Raw genomic sequence first — 23,657 nt, forward strand, 5'->3', positions numbered from 1 at the left:
GTAAACCAATATAAAAGGTAGCAGGGTACAAGATCAATATATGAAAACCACTTCTGTTTCTATGAAAAAAAGAAAATAATCTTATTTATAATATCATCAAAAAGAACAAAACACTTAGGAATAAGTTCTTTTTAAAGATTTTATTTATTTATTCATGAGAGACACAGAGAGGCAGAGACATAGGCAGAGGGAGAAGCAGGCTCCCTGAAGGAAGCCCGATGTGGAACTCGATCCCAGGACCCGAGGATCATGACCTGAACCAAAGGAAGACACTCAACCACTGAGCCATCCAGGTGTTACTGAGGTTCTGCTTTTATCCCACTTATTAAGGTAGAATATGAGGGAGCCAGAGTACTGTATTGGCTATCTGAATTCTTTTAATATAAATTTTAATGGTAGAGGTAGGGACATGAAGGCACCTTTTTATGCCACTTCCTTATGTCACTGACAATTCAGTTTATCAGAAAAGGTCCCCAAACTAAGTATTGTTTGGGGGGATAGAATAATAAGAGAAAAGTTATACAACTAGTATATCCCAAATAGGAAACAGATCGTGGTCAGAAACAGTCACAATTGTAGAAAAAAATGACAACCAAATAGTGATTTAATAGTGGGGACTGCTTGTCCACAGCAGTTCATATCAACAAGAAATGTGTTTTCCTTCTTGGCACCTCATTTCATTCTTCCTGAAATTTCCATCTCTGTTTTTGGCCTCTTACCCTTTCTAGCCATGGCCTTGTTGGAAATCCTGTCTCAGGCTGTGAGAGTTTGTCAGTGACTTAAAGCTTGAGTAGTTCTCTGACTGTCCCACTGCTGTAGGGAAGGAAATGTGGGGTTTGGGTTTTTTTAAGAGTTATTTATTTTAGAAAGAGAAGGGGAGGGGCAGAAGGAGAGGGAGGGAAATCCCCAAGCAGACTCCCTGCTGAACATGGAGCCTGACTTGGGGCTTGATCCCACAATCCCAAGATCACTACTGGAGCCAAAACCAAGAGTTGATGCCTAACCTACTGAGCTACCCAGGTGCCCCAGGAAGTGTGGGATTTAAAAAAAATATTTTATTCATTTGAGAGACAGAGAGAGGGATGCCTGGGTGGCTCATCAGTTGGGCGTTTGCCTTCAGCTTGGGGCGTGATGCTGGAGTTCCTGAATTGAGTCCCACATTGGACTCCTGCATGGAGCCTGCTGCTTCTCCCTCTGCCTATGTCTCTGGATCTCTCTGTGTTTATTTATTCATGAGAGACAGAGACAGAGACAGAGAGAGAGAGAGGCAGAGACACAGGCAGAGGGAGAAGTAGGCTCCACGCAAGGAGCCTGACGTGGGACTTGATCCCAGGTACCCAGGATCAGGCCCTGGGCTGAAGGCGGCGCTAAACTGCTGAGTCACCCAGGCTTCCCCCCCTTATTAAGGATTTTTAAAAATCTTTAAAAGATAGAGAGAGTGTGAGTGGGGGCAGAAGCAGAGGGAGAAGGAGAGAGAATCTGAAGCAGACCCCATGCTGAGCTCAGAGCCTGAGGCAGGCCCTATCTCATGACCATGAGATCACGACCTGAGCTAAAACCCAGTCAGGTGTTTAACCCACTCAGCCACCTATGTGCCCCAGGAAGTATGTTTTTATACAGTTTCTCAGATGACAGTCTTTTCTCATATTACCGATATTATTTCATTTGTGATAATGAGGTTCTATAAATAATTTCCACCTCAAATTCTTTTTAAACACTCTAAGCTATAGATTCTACTAATAATAGGCTAACATGGTGCTGCTCCCTTCCCAATCCCAGTACTTTCTTGGCTCTTCATTCATGGTAACCTGTATCACCATCTATTCCACATATTTTACTTCTTTCTTTTTTGTTTTATCATATGGACATAAAATCCATGAGGATAGGGAGTTTTGCCTATTTTGTTTACTATTGGATGCTCAAGGCTTGAACAGTTCTTGGCACAAATTAGTGCTCAATTAATATATTTTGTTAGATTTTATGTTAAGTCATCTCTATACATAAATGGGTCTCAAACTTGCAACCCCACGGTCAAGAGTTGTAAGTTCCACCAGCAGAGCCACCCGGGCACCCTGATGCTCAATTAATTTTTTTCAGATGTATTTATTTATTTTAGAGATGAGCGAGAAAGAGAGAGACAGAGAGAGAGAATGCATGCAAGTGAGGTGAAGGGCAGAGGGAGAAGGAGAGGGAGAGAATCTCCAGCAGACTCCCTGTTGAGCGTAGAGCCTGACAGGGAGCTCAATCCCACGACCCTGAGACCATGACCTGAGCCGAAATCAAGAGTCGGTCACTTAACAGACTGAGCCACCCAAGTGCCCCTCAAGTAATATTTTCAAGTGCATAAATGAATTATGGGTTAAACATTATGAATTAAACAAAGGAACCTATCCACTATGTATCATGTTGGATCTGTTACAGAATGTTTTCAGTGTTCCAAATAATTAAATTCTAAGCCAACATGAGAAATATGCTATTTGTACATGATTATTTATTTGCTTAAAGTGTAGATAACAATAATAAAAAGCCATGTATTGAGTTATTGAGGAAAAGGGGTAGGCTATATGGCTTTAACCATTATAGTTCTAGGGGCACTTGGATGGCTCAGCTGGTGAGCACCCAAAGAGCTCAGGTCATGATCCCAGGGTCTCATATCAGGCTTCCCACAGGGAGCCTGCTTCTCCCTCTGCCTATGTTTCTGCCTCTCTCTGTGTGTCTCTCATGAATAAATGAATAAAATCTTTTTTAAAAAAAGCATTATAGTTCTATTCGCAGATATGTCTTATTTTAGCTTGATCTAGTGTTATTGTCTTGTAACTCATACCTCTTCGCTTTAATTCTGTGCTTAACATGGAATTTCTCATTATAATTGTACTTTCCATGTAGATCTGCTTCTTGAACTCCTACTGTGTGCAAAAAAAGGGGCTAAGACCTGGGTATAGTGTGGGAAAACATCAAATAGAGCCTCTACTTTCCTGACATTTTTTTAAGTAAGCTCTATACCCAATGTGGTGCTTAAACTCATGACCCCAAGATCAAGAGTTGCATGTTCTATCAACTGAGCCAGCCAGGCACCCCTGTCTCCCCAACATTTAAAGATAATTGAGGGAATAGACCTTATATAAATAAACCGATAATAAATATTTACTCAAAAATTATGATAAATTTATAAAAGGACAGGAAGGAAAAAAGGAAAAGGACAGGATGCCACTGGATTAGGTGGTCAGGGAAAGTCTCTGAGAAGTAACTTAAAGTGAGTTGTGAATTATGAATAGGAATTAGCCATGCAAAAAGCATGGAAGCAATATTCCAGGAAAAGAGAACAGCAAGTGTCAAGGATCTGAGATTGGGAGGCACTTGGCTGGCTCACTTGGTAAAGCATGCCACTTGATCTCAGGACCGTGAGTTCTAGCCTCATGTTGGGTGTGGAGACTACTTTAAAAATTAAAAAAAAAAAAAGAATCTGAGGTGGGAATAATTTGGCCTGTTTGTTGAACTGAAAAATTCAATTTGACTACAGAATTATATAAGGGGACAATTATGAATATATAAGCAGGGATTAGATCATACAAAGTTTGGGGGGTAATGTTAAATCATTTGGAATTTTTAAAAAGATTTTATTTATTTATTCATGAGAGACAGAGAGAGAGAGAGGCAGAGGCACAGTCAGAGGGAGAAGCAGGCTCCCTGTGGAGAGCCTGATGCGGGACTCAATCCCAGGACCCTAGGATCACACCCTAAGCCAAAGGCAGATGCTCAACTGCTGAGCCACACAGGCATCCCAATCATTTGGAATTTATCTAATTCTAAAGTGCAGTATTTTGTAGAGTTTGACCCAGGCAAATTGACCTGATTCAATTTTTCTTTTTTTTTAATATTTTATTTTTAAGTAATCTCTACACCCAATGTGGGACTCAAATTTAGAACCCCAAGACCAAGAGCTGCATGCTCTACTGCTTGAGCAAGCCAGGGACTCCTCAATTTTCATTTTTGAAAGATCACTCTGGTTGCTGTGGGGAGAATGGGGAGAATGTTGGTTGGAGAGAAGAATGAACAGAGAACATCCAATGAGGACATTCAGTGAGGAGGCTACTGAAGTAATATAAGGGATATATGCTAGGAGCTTAAGGCAGAGGGGTGGCAGAGGAAATGTAGAAACTAGAAGACCCAGATCTGAGCCCTGGAAGAGGAACAGTCATTTAGGAGTCATATCAGAAAGTGGGGTGTTGTGAAAGCCAGAAGCTGGTTTTAAGAGAGAAGGAATAATCAGGTGTGTCAGAAACTGTGGAGAGTTTGAATTAGATAGGAATGAAAAGTATGCCAAATTGATATGGCAGCTTAGTGATCTTTTCTAACCTCTTTAAAAGGAGTTTTAGTGGATCCAAAAGCTATGTTGAAGTGAACCAAAGAGGGAAGATAGGCTTTCTGTTTCTCGCATGTCATCGCTGCTGAAGACAACAAAAAGTACTGGTTAAGAGATGAGAAAACCAGGGCACCTGGGTGGCTCAGCTGGTTAAGTGTCCAAATCTTGGTTTGGGCTCAGATCATGATCTCATGGTCATGGAACTGAGTCCCACATGGGGTTCTGTGCTCAGTGTGGAGTCTGCTTCAGATTCTTTCTCTCTCCTCCTCTGTCCCTCCTCCCTGCCCCTCCCCCTCCACTCTCTCTCAAATAGTTTTTTAAAAATAATAAATGAGAAAACATTTACTTAAAAGCCTCAAAGATCTGCAAGGGAAGGAATTATCATAATCAAACCTAAGAGACTGTGAGAGCACAGAGAAGTGAAGTAATGATATCAACTTTATCCTAAAGGCAATTGTGGCATTTGGGGAGTTTGAGGATTTCAATTTCGCAAAAGTCATCCAAAACATAGGGGTAAGAGGGACTGCCTGGGTTGCTCAGCGGTTAAGCGCCTGTCTTTGGCTCAGGGCGTGATCCTGGAGTCCTGGGATCAGGTCCCACATCAGGCTCCCTGCATGGAGCCTGCTTCTCCCTCTGCCTGTCTCTGCTGCTCTCTCTGTGTCTCTCATGAATAAATAAATAAAATTTTTTTTTAAAAACCCACAGGGGTAAGAGACACAAACCCAGAAACAGATTAAAGGTAGAAAGCCTAATAGAGGTCTTTTCCCCATTAAATTGGCGTCCAAATGGAATAAACCCTCATGAAGGAGGACTTAACTTGCTATCCCACCCACTCCCCCAGGGGACTACAAAGGAATATTTCCTTGGTGGTGCCAAGCAGGACACAGAGGAAAAAAATGGCCCAGAAGCTGTCATCATGCAGCCCCAATTCACACTGCCTGGGTGACTCAAGAAATGTCTAGCCATAAATTTAAAATGATCCTGGCCTGTGAATGTTTCCAGACACTTAGCAAAAGCAAGCATAGATCCTTTGCTGAAGAAATTCACCCTTGTCCTAGATCTCAAGAATTTATTCATATTATAAGGAAAGTGAGCAGCTTACAAAAAAGTTAATAGCCAAACAAAGAATTGAATCACCACAAGTGAGAACTGGATAAAGTAGCAGACAGCAGAGCCATAAATTGAAATCATTTAGATACTGGAATATTTATTTATTTACTTACTTAAGTAGGCTCCATACCCAACATGGGGCTTGAACCCACAACCCTGAGATCAAGAATCACACACTCTATTGACTGAGCCAGCCAGGTACCCTTAGATACTGGAATTATTAAACACAGAATATAAAGAAATATGCTTACTATGTTTAAATAAATAAAAATGTGGGAGGGGGATCCCTGTGTGGCTCAGTGGTTTAGTGCCTGCCTTTGGCCCAGGGTGTGATCCTGGAGTCTCGGGATCGAGTCCTGCATCAGGCTCCCTGCATGGAGCCTGTTTCTCCCTCTGCCTGTGTCTCTGCCTCTCTCTTTGTCTCTCATGAATAAATAAATAAAATATTTTTAAAAATCATTTCATCAAACTTCCAGAAGTAAAATAAAAAAAGATGATCAAAATTAAGAACTCAATCAATTGAAGATATTAACAGCAGATTAGACCCAGTTCATTAGACAACTAGTGAAATGGAAGACATTTCAGAAGAAATTATTCATTATAGAACTGAAAATTCTCATCACAATAAAAAAAATTTGTAACTGTGTGGTGATAACAGATGTTAACTAGACTTATCGTGGTGATCATTTCACAATATATACAAGTATCAAAGCAGTGTGTTGTACACTTGAAACTAATATAATGTTATAAATCAATAATATCTCAGTTCAAAAAAGAAATTATTTAGGGGCACCTAGGTGTCTCAGGTGGTTAAGTGTCTGACTTTGGCTCAGGTCATAATCTCAGGGTCCTGGAATTGAGCCTTGCATCAGAGTTCACACTCAGCAGGGAGTCTGTTTCTCCCTCTCCCTCAGCTCCCTCTACCCCTCACTTGTACATTCTTTCTCTCTCTCTCTCAAATAAATAAATAATATTTTTAAAAGACATTATTTGGAAATCATCATAGGCAAAAAAATAGAATATATGAAAAAAGTACAAAATTATTTCCTAGGCGGGTTTTGTTGTTTGGTAAGCTTTTTTTTTTTTTTTTAGCTTTTTATTTATTTATTCATGAGAGACACACAGAGAGAAGCACAGACATAGGCACAGAGAGAAGCAGGCTCTCTGTGGGGAGCCTGATGTAGGACTTGATCCGAAGGCCCCGGGCTCATGGGATTACAGGATCACAACCTGAGCCAAAGGCAGACACTCAACCACTGAGCCACCCAGGGCCCCTATTTGGTAAGTTTTAAACCAAGTTGTATAACATAACATATAGGGGATGGTACAAGGACAACTGAATGTGCACCTGCAGAATTGTTAGCCAATTCTCTCTTTTTCTTACCAATTTTTAATAAAATGTCACTTGGATTTTATCACTGGGATTCATGGAGTCAACACAACTGTACATTTTGCTGTCTGTGCACGAACCGAATAACAGCTGTGTAGTGACCAGTTGCCAACATGCTTTGAAAGAAGTGATGTGATTGGTTAGTGATCATGATGGATATATAACAACTGCATAGTTTTTTTTTTAACTGCATAGTTTTTTGTGGGCTGAAAAGCCAGCAGCAAAGTCTGTACTTTATGCAATTGCTCACAGTTAATACACTATGGTAACTAATATTGAACCACATATTTGTGTTGTTGAGAGACCGGTGTTATTTAACTAAACTGTGGTAACTGATATTTGTGCATATTGTGCATATTGTAACCAAGCAAAGTGAGAACTAAATACACTTTACTTATTCAATTCTACCTTCAAATGATATATAACACTCAGGTATAGTACAAGAGCCTTGCAAAACTATGCTTTCATTTATTCCCTCCCAACATTTGTGCTATATTTTTCTCTTTTTTCTTTTTTTTAAGATTTTATTTATTTATTCATGAGAGACACAGAGAGAGAGAGGCAGAGACACAGGCAGAGAGAGAAGCAGGCTCCATGCAGGGAGCCCGATGTGGGACTCGATACCGGGACTCCAGGATCACGCCCTGGGCCAAAGGCAGGGGTCAAACCGCTGAGCCACCCAGGGAACCCTGTGCTATATTTTTCATATTTTTTCTTTTATGTATGCTACAAACCCACAAAATATTGATCATTTTTTTTTATTTTTATTTATTTATGATAGAGAGAGAGAGAGAGAGAGAGGCAGAGACACAGGCAGAGGGAGAAGCAGGCTCCATGCACCGGGAGCCCGACGTGGGACTCGATCCCGGGTCTCCAGGATCGCGCCCCGGGTCAAAGGCAGGCGCCAAACCGCTGCGCCACCCAGGGATCCCTGATCATTTTTAAATAAGAAAGAAGTCTTTATTTTTCTTTTTTAAAGATATTATTTATTTATTCATGAGAGACACAGAGAGAGAGGCAGAGACACAGGCAGAGGGAGAAGCCGGCTCCATGCAAGGAGCCTGATGTGGGACCTGATCCCAGGTCTCAGGGATCAGGCCCTGGGCTGAAGGCAGTGCTAAGCCACTGAGCCACCCAGGCTGCCCAGAAAGAAGTTTTTAAACCTATCCCCATATTTACTGTTTCCAGTGCTCTGCATTCCTTTGTATAGCAGATTTTTTTAAGATTTTATTTTTAAGGAATCTCTATGCCCAGTGTGGGGCTTGAACTCACAACCCCAAGATCAAGAGTCATATACTCTTCCAACTGAGTCAGCCAGGTGTGCCTCTATAAATCCAGCTTTTCATCCTATATGAGGCCTGAAGGACTTCCTTTAACATTTCTTGGAGTTCAGGTCTTCTGGTGTGGAGTTTTTTCAGCTTTTGTATATCTGAAAAAATCTTTATTTTGTCTTTGAAGTCCAGGTTGACTTTTTTTTCCTTTGACTACTTTATTTTTTTTTTTTAATTTTTATTTATTCATGATAGGCACACAGTGAGAGAGAGAAAGGCAGAGACGTAGGCAGAGGGAGAAGCAAGCTCCATGCACCGGGAGCCCGACGTGGGATTTGATCCCGGATCTCCAGGATCGTGCCCTGGGCCAAAGGCAGGCGCCAAACCGCTGCACCACCCAGGGATCCCATCCTTTGACTACTTTAAAGATGTCTGCTGGCTTGCCTTTCTTCTGATGAGAAATCTCCTATCATCTGTATGCAATGTATCTTTTTTTCTTTTGGCTGCTTTTAAGATTTTCTCTTTGACTGGTTTTATTTTTTTTTTAAGATTTTATTTATTTCTTTCAGAGAGAGAGAGAGAGAGAAAACAAGCAATGGGGGGAGGGGCAGAGGAAGAGGGAGAAGTAGACTCCCCACTGAGTAGGGAGCCAGAGGCAGGGCTTGATCCCAGGACCCTGAGATCATGATCTGAACTGAAACCAAGAGTTGGACTTTTAACTGACTGAGCCACCCAGGCGCTCCTCTATGACTGGTTTTAAGCAATGTGATTATCCTGTGCCTTAGTGTAGTTTTCTTCATGTTTCTTGTGCTTGGGGTTCATTGATCTTACTAATTTTTGAGTGCCCAGTACTTAGCATACTATCTGACATGTTGCAGATAAATTAATAATTATTTTCCGAATCAAACTAAGTGATTTTGTAAGGTAAAGCAATTATGTGAATGCCTCTATTTGGATCTTCAGATATTTCAATTTGTTAAACTAAAATCATTTTCGGGCTCCCTGGGTGGCGCAGAGGTTTGGCGCCTGCCTTTGGCCCAGGGTGCCATCCTGGAGACCTGGGATCGAGTCCCATGTCGGGCTCCCGGTGCATGGAGCCTGCTTCTCTCTCTGCCTGTGTCTCTGCCTCTCTCTCTGTGACTATCATGAATAAATAAATAAAATCTTAAAAAAAATCATTTTCACTGACAAGCATTACCTTTTTTTTCTGGGGGCTTTTCCTCTCCCTCTGGCTCTTCCTACCCACTGCCCTGTGTTTGAAGCTCCAAGAAATCTGAATTATTTTGGGTTTTCCAAACCGTCATGTCATCCTGTGCCTTTGCATGTGCTATTCCTTCTGTTTTTATTTCTTTTGCCTGCCTAGCTAACTACTATTCATCTTTCAAGACCCAGCTCAGATGGTTCAACTTATAAGGAGCTAAAGACTTCCTTGACTCAAACCTCTTTCCTATCTGATTGACCGCTTCTTCATTTGAGCCCATCCTAATTTTTCTGAGGGGGGCACTTGACGGGATGAGCACTGGGTGTTATGCTATATGTTGGCAAATTGAACTCCAATAAAAAATATACAAAAAAAATATTTTATTTATGTGGGGCAGCCCGGGTGGCTCGTCGGTTTAGTGCCTCCTCCAGTCCAGGGCATGATCCTGGAGACCTGGGATCGAGTTCCACGTCGGGCTTCCTGCATGGAGTCTGCTTCTCCCTCTGCCTGTCTCTGCCTCTCTCTCTCTGTGTGTCTCTCATGAATAGATGGATAAAATCTAAAAGATTTTATTTATTTGAGAGAGAGAGAAGGAGAGAGAGCAAACAAGCAGAGTGAGGGGAGAGAGTTAGGGAGAGGGAAAAGTGGGCGTCCCACTGAGTGGGGAGCCTGACTCATAACTCAGTCCCAGGACCCTGAGATCATGACCAGAGCTAAAGGCAGACAATCAACTGAGCCACCTAGGTGCCCCGAGCCCATCCTAATTTTGTAAATACTTCTGTCACTGTATTTATCACATTTAACTATCTGAATATATCTAGCACTTAGCCCAATTTCAGGCACATTGAAGTGCACAGTGATTGTTACTTGAATAAATGGGAGCTGGGAGAAATTTAAGAAAAGGAAGAGAGGAATTAGAAGGATTCTCAATGCAAAGCCTGCAGGGCCTTATCATAAGGATTTTAATTTTTACTGCAAGTCAAATTGAGAGCCCCTGGGGCACCCAGACAGCTCAGTTGGTTAAGTGTCGGACTCTTGATTTTGACTCATGTCATGATCTTGGGGTTGTGAGATTAAGCCCTGCATCGAGCTCCATGCCAAGTGTGGAGGCTCCTTAAGATTCTCTTTCTCCCTCTCCGTCTGCCCCTCCCCCTTCACACTCTTTCTAAAAAAAAAAAAAGGAGCCTTTGTAGGCTTCTGAGCAGAGTGGTAACATGATCCAACTTAATAGTTTATAATGGTCTCTCTGAATATGTGTTGTGAATCGATGGTGGTGGTATTGTAGGTTGAATTCAACCATTATAAACTAGATAAGAGGAGGGGAATTGGGGCACACAGACACAAAAAGGGAAGACAGCTATGTAAAAACACACAGACACATAGGGAGAACAACATGTGAAGACAGAAGTGGAGACTAGAGTGATGTGTCTACAAGGCAAAGAAGGTCACAGATTGCTAGCAACAACTAGAAGTTGGGAGAGACAGATTGTTTCTCAGAGTCTCCAGATGGAATCATCCCTGCCAACACCTTGATTTCAGACTTCCAGCCTCCAGCACAGTGAGAGAATAAGTGTCTGTTGTTTTAAGCCACTTAGTTTGTGATACTCTGATCCAGTAGCCCTAGGAAGCTAATACAGTGGACAAAGGTAGAAGCAGTTAGGAGGCCACTGGCATAGTCCAGTCCAGAGATGACGGGGACCAGGATGAGGGTGGTAATGGTGGAGATGGTGAGAAATCATCAGATTCTGGATACATTATGAAGGCAGAGCCAACAGATTCTGCCTGTATGTAGGTCGTGGGGTGTGAGAAACGTTAGCCTTTATTATCTGCATGGATAATTTAAATACTTATCAATATACAACATACACTCATAAGTGTGTATTTTTTCATTGTCCCAAATATCCCAGGTTTGAGGCTATTCAAACAAGGATCACTCATCATGGAAATGGAAAGCAGCTTATTTTGCTGTGTGATCAAAGGGTAAATCACATTATTTTTCTGGGTCTCAATATCCTACTTGATAAGACAAGAAAGTTGAACTCTGTCATGTGACTGTATGATTCTATTATTTTTAAGTGCCTTGTTGCCTTTGTATTGATCCACTTCCAGAAGATAGTAAACTCTTTTCTGACTTCCATATTTGAAAACCTGTCTCTAAGTATGCAGTAGCCTTGAGTAACAGAATTCTCTGTCCTCTCTGTTGTTGATTCTCTGCCATTTGATATTTTGAGTACATAAAAGAGTGACCCACCATATTTAAAAATAGAAGTACAGCAAGACCAAAGTAACCCTTTGTGCATTTTTTTCAAGGATCTGAGAGCAGGGTGGGGTTGCCTAATGGGAGTCTGCAACTTCACCTAAAATCAAGATTTGGAATTTTGAGTCTTGAGACCTCACCCTGAGCTATCACCATCTGTGTGTTTATATTTATATTTTTAGGAGGGTAATGAACTTATAGAACAAGATTATCCTAATACTAATAGCAAACATTTATATAGAGTTTGCTATGTGTCAGGCATTGCCCTAAAGGTTTTGGAAATATTAACTCACTTAATCCTCATAATGCTCCTATGAGTTAGACACAATTATTATTCCCATTGTACAAACAAGGAAACTGAGGCACAGAGCTATTAAGATTCTTTTATTATGCTAATAAGGGATCCTATATCAAACACAAATAAGTGGGACCCTTATGATAAATGATAAAAGCAAGGCAATTTGGAGATTTATTATGGAAAAAAGAGGTTTTGTTGGTTCCACAAACTAATTCTGACAAGGTCCATAACAAAACACCCATGACATCAGGCCTCTTCCAGCCTCCAACCCTTGTTGACATTGGTTTTCTAAGGAGGAAAAAGGAGACTGAGCAGTGGGCCTCAGGGCTTCTGAATGCAACCTTGCCAGCTCCCAAACACCTGTTAGATCCGGTTCTCAAGAAGTTTTGAAGTTTCAAAATGTATCCTGGTGTTGTTTCTCAATCAGTCCCTTGCTGAGTCTGGAGACATTAGACTGCCCCTTTTCTAATGCACTTAAACCTTTCACTGGATATTCCTGAGCCAATGTTTCCTTTCTGGAAAAAGCGGGTGATCTTTCTTAACAGTCACAGTTATTACAAATTTGAACACCCCAGTCCCGCTCTGTTCAAGGCCCCACAACCTTTGCTGGGTTTATCTTTTGGTCAGGCCTAGTTGGGTCCTGATCAGACTAGAGCCACCGTTGTGTGTGTTATCAGTTTGTGTGACCAATTTGGTGATGGAAGAATCAGTAGTAGGCAACCCGCCTAATCAAAGTCTGAGAAGAACGTTTCTTTCTACTTGTATTTATTTATTCATGAGACACAGAGAGAGGGGCAGGGACATAGTCGGAGGGAGAAGTGGGCTGGATGCGGCGCTCGATTCCAGGGCCCTGGGATCACGCCCTGAGCCAAAGGCAGATGCTCAACCACTGAGCCACCCAGGCTCCCAGAACATTTCTTCACTGGGCCAAATACCTGGGCTGGAGTCTCTAACAGAAACGAAGAACACCAGCTTGTTCCCCCAACCAAATCCCAGAAGTTGGGAGCAAACTTTGAGGCTGGAGGAGCGCAGTGGTGAGTGTCTCCAGCAGATTTTACAGTCAGGTGGGTGCAGCAGTGGTTCGCGGAAGTTCCTGAGTGGCAAATGAGGAAGCCTGAGCTACCAGAGACCCGAGCCCGGCCTCCCACAGGGGCACCCCTGGGGACAATGCTGCCTGACACAGGTCCTTAGAACGCCGGCCAGGGGCAGAAGTTCCGGCCAGACCACCGTGCACAGGGGCAGGGGTGGGCGTGGGGGCGGGGCGCAGGGTGGATTCCCAGGGCTAGGGACCCCGAAGCAGATCCAGGAGACCTTCCGGAGCCGACCCTCCTCAACGCCAGGCTACTAAACGGCAGGCCTAGGTATGAGCCCTGTGCCACGCCCTCCCCCCCAGTCCCCGTGTCCAGGTGGCTTTGTGAGTCACCCGGGCCCTCCGTAATAAGCCCACGGTGGGTGGGGCCGCCTCACACTTTGTCGCCCCTTCCCACTCTGACTCAGCCCTCGGCCGATTGAGCTCCCACCGCCGGCGGGCAGCCGCCACCGCCGCTGTGCCCGCCCCACCGGGCATGCTCAGAGCCCCGGCGGGCCCCGACTGGCGGCAGGCAGCGCCCCGCGCGCAGCGCGGGGCCCCGGCGCCCGGGTCCCTTTAAATCCGGCCGGCCGGTTGCTAGGCAACGGCGCGGCCCGCGCTGGCGCTGCACTGCAGAGGCTCTGCCCCCGGCCGGCCGGGCCGGGTCGCGGTGGCCAGCGCCGAGCCCAGGGCTGCCGCCCGCCGGTGGTGGCTGGCTTCGGGGAAGAGGGGCCAGGGCCCGCCGGACCCCACCCACATCTCCAGGTACGTCTGCGCGCGGGAGCGCCGGGGATCCCCCGGACTCGCCGCTGAGGGACCCCGGGCTGAGGCACCCCGTCCCCCCACCACCTCGGCCTCCGCCCCCTGCCCCCCCCCCCGCCCCCCGCGACTGCAGCTCTCTGCTCTCTTCAGAGCCCAGGCCGGGAGTGGCGGGCGCCGGGGAGCCGAGGGAACTGGGTGTGGGAGTCCGGGTGCAGAAAGAGGAGTGGGGTCAGGCCTCGCCGGCTGCCCCACCACCACCCCCGCCCCCCCACTCCCCCTGCTCCCCCTTCCGCCACAGGGTAGGGACTGGGGAGATGGCAGGGAGCGCCCAGATCCGAGCTCCCTTCTCTCCACTGGAAGCAGCGATGGCAGGAGTTTGTTAACCATTTACCGAGAAAAACCCCAAACTATGCATGCACAGATACAGCTTTACAGCAAGAATGTGACTTCCATACTAATAAAGTACTCAGCCTTTGGAATTAAGGTGACTCCGTATCTTTTCTTCTAGAGGGAATAGTTTCACACTAATAACAAAGACTTGGAGGGTGATGACCGTTTACAGGGCCCAGTTTTCAATGGTACTTTGCTTCACTCTCAATATCTGCCAAACAATAGGCAAAACAGTTTGTCCCGTGAAGTGGACACTTGGCTCTGAAATGTTAAGACCCTGAAAGATTGAGGCAAAAAAAAAAAAAATCGAGATCACTTTCCTTTTTCGTGATTTCACAAATTAACCGGACTCTGATGAAGGGAGGCAAGGCCTAGGCTCCAGCCCTTTGCTAACGTGGCTCTTGGCACACTCGTTAATAACAAGCATGTTCCTGAGGGCACCAGCAGTGGCTCATTTGTTCAGTAGGTGCTAAAGGCCGGGAGAGACTGTGTTGAATAACATGCCACCATGATTCTTGTCCTATTTGATATTTGCATCTCTGGGGGACGGAAGACTTAGTGGCATAACAGTTGGGAAAGTGGGTTGGCAAGTTAAAAAGAAAACTTGCTTCAGAGTGTCTGGCATCATATTTTAGATAGGCCACACGGCATGCTAAGTATATCACTTGTCATTTTAAGCTACATCTTGGATATAAACATGGATTTGGGCATTCTGGTTAATTATATTTTCTAATTATGCTGTGGGAATTTTATTTTCAGTTCACACTGGAGAAGGAGAACAACGGCATCCAACAGAAGACCTTGGACGTCAGAGAGTGTAAGTACAGTTGTGCTGGCTGATATATTGTTACTGTTGGTGTTCTGAAGCGCAGAGCCTCACCCAACATCCAAGACTTCAACCTTGTAACTAGATGGTTCATCTGCATTGTCAGCACACTATCAAAAAGCCTCATGAAAAAAAAACCTCATGAAAATACAAAAGAAACCGTGTCCTGAAGACTTTGGCTAAGCCAAATCAACTTTGAGGGGAAAAGGGAAGTCCTTTTCCAAAAATGGTCCCCCAAATACTGCATAAACCAGAGGAGAAATTCTCAGTATTTACAAAAACTCAGAATCACAGCATTAGATAATTTTCAGAAAAAAATATTAAGGCTCGTTCACTCAACAGATATTTGTTGGTGGCCACTATGTGTAGGGAAACAAAGGTGAATAAGATCCATCCCAGGAGATCACAGTGTATCAGTGAATTAAAAGTATGATGAAATGCTGTTGAAGCAGCACTGGAAAAACTCAAAGTGCACAGTCATCCTAAAGTTCTGGGTAAAGCAACTGGCGATAAAATGCAAATATTGTCGATTGTGGAAAGGACTACCTTAGGATCCCTTTGGCTTCAGAAATGTGGGGGCATCAGCCACTTTCAGGATTTAGGGCTGACTTTCCCTGAGGCTGCAGGTTAAATTAATCTAAGATTTGAGTTTAGGGTCCTCACTGTTTGTTTTAATAGCACCTACATTTCCTCCTCCTCTCCCCCCCTTGCCCCAAGCTATTTCTGATGTCTGATAATTTCAGGCTGGCAACTTTGGAGGAAACATCTCTTTGTAGAAGGGTTAGGTCATTGGACTGGCTGGTTTATGTTCCAAGGGAGGGTAAGGAAAACCTAAAAAAAGAACAAACCCTGTTGTTGACAGTAAACTTTACAATTGCTTCTGTTTTCATTTTCATTCATTTCTCTTAACCACCTGTGAAATGGGTATATATTGTTCCTCTTTTATACCTGGAGAAAAAAGGCTCACAATAAGTAAGTGTTCCCATAGTTCTACCTTGTGGGAGTCAAGATATCTGCCACCCTTCAGGATTTTTTCACTACAATCCTCACTCACACTCAGTTCCTTTCTCAAGAACTTCCTTTTCCTTCGTCCCCACATTTTTGCACGGTAACACGTGTTCCCCCACCTTGACTTCAGATACTTCATTCGGGTCCTCATTTTGGCATTTAACATTTTTCTGTGAGCCAGTGATTCTCAAGAGGGTGGAGAATGGAGAAGCTCCCCTAGAGGGGCCAGAGTCTTCTCAAATAAGGAGAGAGGGTAGTGATGGTAGTGCTTTGTGCCTGGGAACAGTGGAGGCAGAAAGAAAAGGTTGAGAACTACCGCTTTTAAGTGAGAACAGATCAGACAATTGAGCAAAGAAGCCAGGCCAGTGACTTTGTGTAGCAGACTTTTTTTTTTCTCTCCTTCCTTATTTTGGCCAAGCAGTTTTTCTGAGGGTTGGGAGAACTGAAACCATCCAAGAATAATGGGGAAAAGTTCCCTGCGCTAAGAAGGGCCCTTTGTCTTCCCCTTACTGCTCCTGGGCTGTGACTACAAGCCAGGCCCCTAGTCCAGGGTGGCTGGAGGGCTGAGTGTCCTGAGGACCGTTTGACCATCCCAGGTTGGAGATGACCTTTAGCAATGCCTGTTTGCAGTTTACAAAGTTTGGGATGAAACACTTTTGCGAGGTGGGGGGTAGGAGTGGAAAAAAGCCTCTGGAGGTTTTCCAGAACTGTTTCCCAGTCCCTGCCCACCCCTGCCTGGAAGAATAATCGCATTTTGCAGACAGATGTAGATTTATGCAAAAGAGATGGTCCTGAAAGTTTGAAATCAAATTCCAATGTAAATGAGATAAGGCAACCGAAGGAAAGAAAAAAAAAGGCCTTTGATTTTTAGCTTAGTGAATTTCCCTAAAGCATGTGATTTTAAAAATGAATATTTTAGAGAACAAATAATTAGATTTCACATATTTGATCACTTATCCATGTTAATATGAGTCTATTCCCTGGGGCCCCCTACCTTGAAAGTGGAAATGAGATGGTTTTGTGGGTTTCTCCTTTCACAGTAAATAGTGGTGCATTATTTTCTGGAGCTGTTTGAGGATAGCTGTGCATTCACCTAAGATTTTTATGGAATGGTTTGCCTAAAGTTCCATAATAAATGATTACTCTTTGCTTAGCCCTCAAAGAGGATATTATGTTGCATCACATTACATTATAAATTAATTTGCAATTTATTTTATCAGTGGTTCCCACATTCTTTAGATGAATATAAACCACTTCCATGAGTCAGGAGATCCTTACTCCACCAAAATACTTTACTACTTTGCCACCAAAAAAAAAAAAAAAAGGAAAGTCACCAGAGGATAAATGGTAATGTTTTCAGAAGGACACTAATTAGAATGATCTGGAGTCTGTTATTAATTTATGTCAGGCACAAATGAATAGATGTAGCCGTATTACAGACACCCTTGTCAACTGTGCAGTCCCAGGGACTTTTGCGGGATTGCTGTCTTAGAGGACCATTAATGTTATTTTTCTCAGATGACTTTATATTGTTTCCCTGTGTTCTGGCTTGTTTGTTTCTTTAAGTTTTTCATCTCTCTTGGACCTCCTTGCTCTACCTTTAGTCCTTCAGTAATCCATGTCGAGTTGGGTAGGCAGTTCCAGTAATAAATGTTACAACTGACCCACTAAAATGGCCTGCTTATACTTTCAGTGATGGCTTCTGGTTTGATTTGCCCAGTGCTGCAACAAATTACCCAATGGAGTTTATTGAGAGCAAAATGGCTGCCCTGCCAGGGTAGAGGAGCGTCATTGTTTTAAAGCATATTCCTTGTCCTTGCCAGAGAATACTAATGTCATACTTGTTCTGCATAAAAAACAAACACTGCAATTTGGGAAGGGAAAATGAGACTGGCAACTTTTACCCCCCAGTCTGGGCTTTGCCATACTCTGTGACTAGATTTGTGAACAAGCCCTTAAAGAATATCTTGCCAATGAAAGGGGAAGAGAGAGAGAGAGAGAGAGAGAGAGAGGAGAGAGGAGAGAGGAGAGAGGGAGAGAAAGAAAAGAAAGAAAGAAAGAAAGAAAGAAAGAAAGAAAGAAAGAAAGAAAAAAGAAAGAAAAAAGAAAGAAAAAACAAAAAGGCAGCTCAGAGACCCCTTGACCCTGTCCTGTGTAAGCCATGGGAGGGAAATTCCAAAAGGCTTTTCAAACCTTTCTCTTTTTGTCCTTTGATATGTGACATGCAATTCTCCTTACCCTCCCCCCCTTCATTTTTCCTCTCTCCTTTTGTGGCCCTTTAAAAAATACCTAAGCTCTGAAAATGGTTGTTTTCTTTCAGTTTGTAGAATGAAACCTAGCAGAAGAATTTTAAAGCCAGCACTGACCTGGGAGGGTCTCAGTTTTACCACTACAGGCTGCGTGTACTTGGTCAAGTCACCTGACTTCTCAGAGCCTCAGTTAGAAAATGAGTGGACTCTTCCCAATTCTTTGAAAAGCACTGACTATATCAGGAAATTGTACAGAGGTCCAAGGAAGAAAGGTAGTGAAGTTGACGAGAAAAAAATATGTCTGTGTTTTTGTCAGATTTATGGGAGGGTTGGGGACAGACATCACTTTCTCAAGGTACAAAGTTATTAATGAAAAGAGTTTTTTCTGTTTTAACCTTTTTCTGTACCCAGCTCTCTATCTCATATTTCTCATTATCACTACGTCCAGGTATACAGTGGACTCACCTTATGTGCCCCCTGCACACTTCCCTTCCTGATCAGTCTCATCAATGCCTTTCATTCAGAATTAGGTACAAGGAATACTAATCTGTCTCCTCTTGCTAACTGATTTAGAAGCATTTGTATCTTTTATTACAGAATTGTCTGTTGAAACTTTGCTAAAAAATGTGACTGGCACTTAGTATCACTGTCTTCTCTCTTCCCTCTGTTCCTTTCTTTTCTGACCACTGTGATAACTCCCAGTCATTTGCATTCATATTTCTAAGAGAGGAGAGAAGCCAGAATTAGGATGGTCTTCCCCTTTAAGAAAAAATAGAGCATAGATGTTTCTGGATGGTGATTTAGTGGAATAATAAAAGTCACAAAAGACTATTTCAAGAGAAAGGAGGTGATGCTCCAATGGCAAACATATATCACGAATTCCAAGTCTCCACTTATTACTGTGGTCTGGCTAGCTAAACTTATAAAGCTTGGCTTAAGGCTTTTGAACCAATCATTCTAACACCTTCACTGAATATTTGTATCTTTCCTTTTACTCAGAGCCAAGTAGTTGCCAGTGGGGAATGTACCCTTAGAGATAGCAAGTCCCTTCCCTCCTTTTCCAGGGTGGAGGGATTGGCATGTTCTGTACACACAGGTAACAAGTTTACTCTCACTGTAGCAAGGGAAATCTCACATTTAGCAACTACTGTTGCTAGAAAATGTACTGGAGAGATAATATACAAAAAAGTGGTTATCTCAGAGCCATGGGATTATGAGGGAGATTCCTTTTGGTTTTTGTGCTTTTCTGTATTTTCCAAAATCCTACAAAGAGCTTCCAGTACTATTAGAATCTTTATAATGAAATGTTACATAAATATGTATTACATAGTAAATAATATAATGTTGTAATCTTTAATAATAGGAAAGAAAGTGTTACTTTAAAAAAAGAAACAACAATTGCCATTTTCTGTTGCCAAGATAAAATTGTATTTGTATGCGTGGGAAAAATAGATGCAGGCACACTTTGATTTTTCCCAGTGAGGATGCTACAAATGCATTGCAGCAAATGACTGTATAAACTGAATAAAGTGATCCCTTCCTTTTTCTTCCCCTTTGGCAATCCCTGTAGTTGCTAGTTTGGTGGTTTCAGGTATCAGTGGCCTTTCAGTGTGTTGCTTGGGTCTACTTTCTTTCTTTTTTTTTTTTTTTTTTTAGTTTTTTTTTTAGTTTTTTTTTGGGGTCTCCTTTCTCTCTACTCTCTGGAGTAGTTATATTTGATCAGATATTTCCAAAAGTTAGGAATGCTGTGAGTTATGGATTCTCCTTGAATAGGGAAGATGCCTTTTGGAACAAATAAATATCCTCTAATCTTTAGAAATTTGGAAATTTGGTTGTGATTTGGTATGTTATGTTTTCACCTAAGAACTACACTTGGAATCAGTATCTTGAGAAGAACACATTCGGTGGCATTCATATTTTCACTTGTTGCCATTCGGTTCTCATCATGAAATTGCTGTCAAAATGGCTAGATTTCTGTACACTTGGCAGTCTGGTCTAAAAACAGAGCCCAAGACTGGAATAGCAGGAATTTGCAGGTCAAGACAGAAGGGCATTTGGCAGAGTTAGTCATAAGGAAGTCTGCACGGTATACTTTACCAAAAGCAGCTCACATTGCATTAAGCCCTGATGTTTTAGTTACTTTAAAGACTGAGTAAACAGTGGTCCAATGCAAACGAACCAGAAAAAAAAATCAGGCACATGGGAAGCACAGGTATTAACCTACTATTAATATTAACCTGTTAATTTGAAATCACTTTTATTCTTTAGAAGCAGTACATTTTCATTTTTTAAAAGATTTTATTTATTTATTCATTAGATACAGAGAGAGAGAGAGAGAGAGAGGCAGAGACCCAGTCAGAGGGAGAAGCAGGCTCCACTCAGGGAGCCTGATGTGGGATTCAATCCTGGGACTCCAGGATCATGCCCTGGGCTGAAGGCAGGCGCTAAACCGCTGAGCCACCCAGGGATCCCAGCAGTACATTTTCATGTGTACAGTTGCTTTCTCATAGAAACATCTTCTCTACAGTAAATAGCCAAATGTATCAATTGATTGGCTAGACTGCACAGCAGCAGAGAATTTTAAGGCCGGAAGAGTCTGTGGACCTTAACTGGTTTTCAGTTTATAACAGAGGGACCTGAAGCTCTCTTGGTGAGTTACAGGGAGAGCTAGTCCTCAAATATTTAGGTTTTTACACCCGTGAGCCACTACAAGTAGTTATTTCCATTACATCAGCTGCCAGTATAAACAGTGTACCTTGATTTTAAATTTGTTTTGCAGGAATTGGAAGACGTACCTGGAGAAATGGATGCTAGAAGAAAACACTGGAAGGAGAATATGTTTGCTCCTTTTTTTAGTGCACAGGATGTTCTAGATGAGGCTTCTCAGCCTGAATCTTCTTGTGAACAAATGACTTTAGATAAAGCCAATAGAATAGAAGGGCTTTTTAATTTGTCCAGTAGAAAGTTTCAAGAAGAAAATAAATTTAAGAGGAAGGAATTTATTTCTCAACTGAATGAAAAAGAACAAGAACCAAATTTAAGAGAGAGAAAGATAAACATTTCAAAGAATGAAGCTGACACAAATTCTGTCTCCTGTGAATCATCTAATTTGGATGTGGTGACCGAAGAAAGCTTTAATAGCACAGAAGATCATTCTATCTGGAGTACAAAGGAATTACCCATCCTACCGCGACAAGACGTGAAGAAGAAATTTACCGAAGGAATGTCTCCCAAACTCCGCCTGAATCTTTTGAATGAAGAACTGGAAGAACTTAACATGAAATGCAGGAAAATAGAAGAGGAATTTGAAAATGCTGAAAAAGAACTTTTGAACTCCAAAAAAGAAGTCTCCTCGAAACCCCTAAGGTTTCAGGAAACGGGTGGAGAAACTTCGAAGAAAGACTGGGAGCTTCAAGCTTTAAGAAATGACCTATCTGAAAAAGCGACAAATGTCCAAAACCTAACTGAAGAGCTCCAGCAAGCCAAAGAACTCATCCACAGGCTGAGTCTAGAGAACAGAGATTTAAAAGAGGCCGTTAGGAAACTCAAGCGTCAAACTGAGATCGGAAACGCGCTCCTGAAGGAAGAAATGAAACTGTATTATGAATTAGAGATGGAAAAGATCCGCGGGGAGCTGGATGCCATCAAGAATGAGCTGAGAGCCGAGAAGACCCTGCAAGCAAGAAATAACAGGGCCCTGGAGTTGCTTAGGAAACACTTTGCTTCTGTGACATCATCAAGTACCCTGGACAGCTTGACAGAGGATTTTTTTTAAAAGTCAAAAAAAAAAAAAAAAAAAAAAGGCCTTTTCATGAGGCGAATCATGGAGCCAAATCGGTGTTTCTTGTGCTTTCTTTGTGTGCTGCTTAAAATGGGTGTGATGGGAAGCCGTTGTTCATTTGGGTAGAATCGGGCTATCCATAAAATGTGTAAGCGTTAACTTCAAAGCTTCTGTTTTCTCTTTCTCATGACATTATCGTGAGAGTCCAAATGGAAACGAAGCTTCATATATATATATGAGTATTTCACTCAAAGACATGCTGCAGTGATTCACCAAATCATTTACAAATACAAGTCAACAGCCATTTTGTGATTTTGTGAGCAATATGTCCTTGGCACGTGAATATTCTTCCATCTGTGTTCGTTGATGTTAACAATAAAAATCTTGCTTATGTGTCTAAGCATAACATGTGTCTCTGGGTCTTATAGCTGCCTGTTCAGACTCAATGGGATACTAAAAATGTATCTGCTTTCTTTGAGATCCAACCTTAATTAGGCACATATAAACATCTCTGGAAAAAAATGCAGCTTTGCCCCCCCCCCCGCTGTTTTCCCCATGCTTTCTCCCTTGACCTGGCCATGGTTCCCATAGACTACAAGACGACTTAAGAAGCATGACTGTGACCTTTGCTACAGCCCTGATTTTGTCAGCAATAGCTGCTTTTGCATTTTCTTATGTTGCCAGCAAGGGGCGTTGTTTGCACAGTTCTTCCAAAATTGTACCAGGGAAAATTTATAAGCCTTCGTGCCCTGGTTTATATCACCAGCTGGCAGGGGCTGGAGTGAAAGGTGTAAGATGTCACCGAGGTAAGCTGTTAGCGATCTAGCTCGATTTGTTTGGGAATCTGGTCCCATCGGGGGCTTAGGCAATGACAATTTTGTACTTACAGAGAATGCAAATGCACTGGTTCGGTCCTTTGGTGGAAATGCTGGGCCAGTTGAGTCTGTGCATTTGCTTGTATCAATCACTAAGATCTCTTGTAACAGGAGTTCTATTTGCATGGTGTTTTTAAGTCCAATGAGCCAAATGTAACTACAGGTCCAATGGTAAGGGTTTAGGTGTCTTCCCTCCTGGGAAACCCCCAAACTGGGAGTCCAGATACTTGAGTTCTAGGATCTGTTTTGCCAATGACTAGCTAATTAACCAGCTAGGCCTAAAAGTCCTCATCTGTAAAACAAGGGAGTACCTCAATCATTCAAATTCTGTTCTTTGCCGATGTTCTCAGTGGTTTGATTTGCGAGTATAACTGTACCTGTGACAAAGCAGACCTGCTGCTTTGGGGACCTACTTGGCTGACCCCCCCTCCTTTCCTTCTTTTTTTAAAGATTTTATTTATTTATTCATGAGAGACACACAGAGAGAGGCAGGCTCCACACAGGGAGCCTGATGTGGGACTCGATCCCAGGACTCCAGGACCACGCCCTGGGTGGAAGGCAGGCACTAAACTGCTGAGCCATCCAGGGATCCCCCGACCCCCCTCCTTTCAAAGGAAATATACACAGGCTCTTTTTTTTGAACACCTCCAAATAATAAATCAGGAGAGGATATAAATGAGGTCCTTTGTTCTTTTTCTTGTTTCCTTTATTCATCAAGGTCGGGGAAGGCACTGAAAGGAGGCAAACTATGCCAACCTGGAGGCTGAGCAGGGAGTGCCTGGCCTGAGAAGATTGTACTAAATTGGA

General features: G+C 42.8%; 1 protein-coding gene across 2 annotated transcripts; it reads left to right on the top strand.

Annotated features, from left to right (window-relative positions):
- The first annotated feature begins 13,524 nt into the window (after nucleotides 1-13,524).
- On the top strand, nucleotides 13,525-22,381 carry CCDC160 (coiled-coil domain containing 160). 2 transcript variants are annotated; one of them, XM_025431615.3, is made up of 4 exons: nucleotides 13,525-13,724; nucleotides 14,871-14,928; nucleotides 18,266-18,466; nucleotides 20,974-22,381. In XM_025431615.3, the coding sequence occupies exon 4, from the start codon at nucleotides 20,998-21,000 to the stop codon at nucleotides 21,967-21,969; it is 972 nt and encodes a 323-aa protein (XP_025287400.1). In that variant the 5' UTR covers nucleotides 13,525-13,724; nucleotides 14,871-14,928; nucleotides 18,266-18,466; nucleotides 20,974-20,997; the 3' UTR covers nucleotides 21,970-22,381. The 2 variants fall into 2 exon arrangements, with proteins under 2 accessions (XP_025287400.1, XP_025287399.1); XM_025431614.3 differs by lacking the exon at nucleotides 18,266-18,466.
- The last annotated feature ends 1,276 nt before the right edge of the window (nucleotides 22,382-23,657 follow it).

The sequence above is a fragment of the Canis lupus genome, chromosome X (genome assembly GCF_003254725.2).
Source record: "Canis lupus dingo isolate Sandy chromosome X, ASM325472v2, whole genome shotgun sequence".
Taxonomy (NCBI): Eukaryota; Metazoa; Chordata; class Mammalia; order Carnivora; family Canidae; genus Canis; species Canis lupus.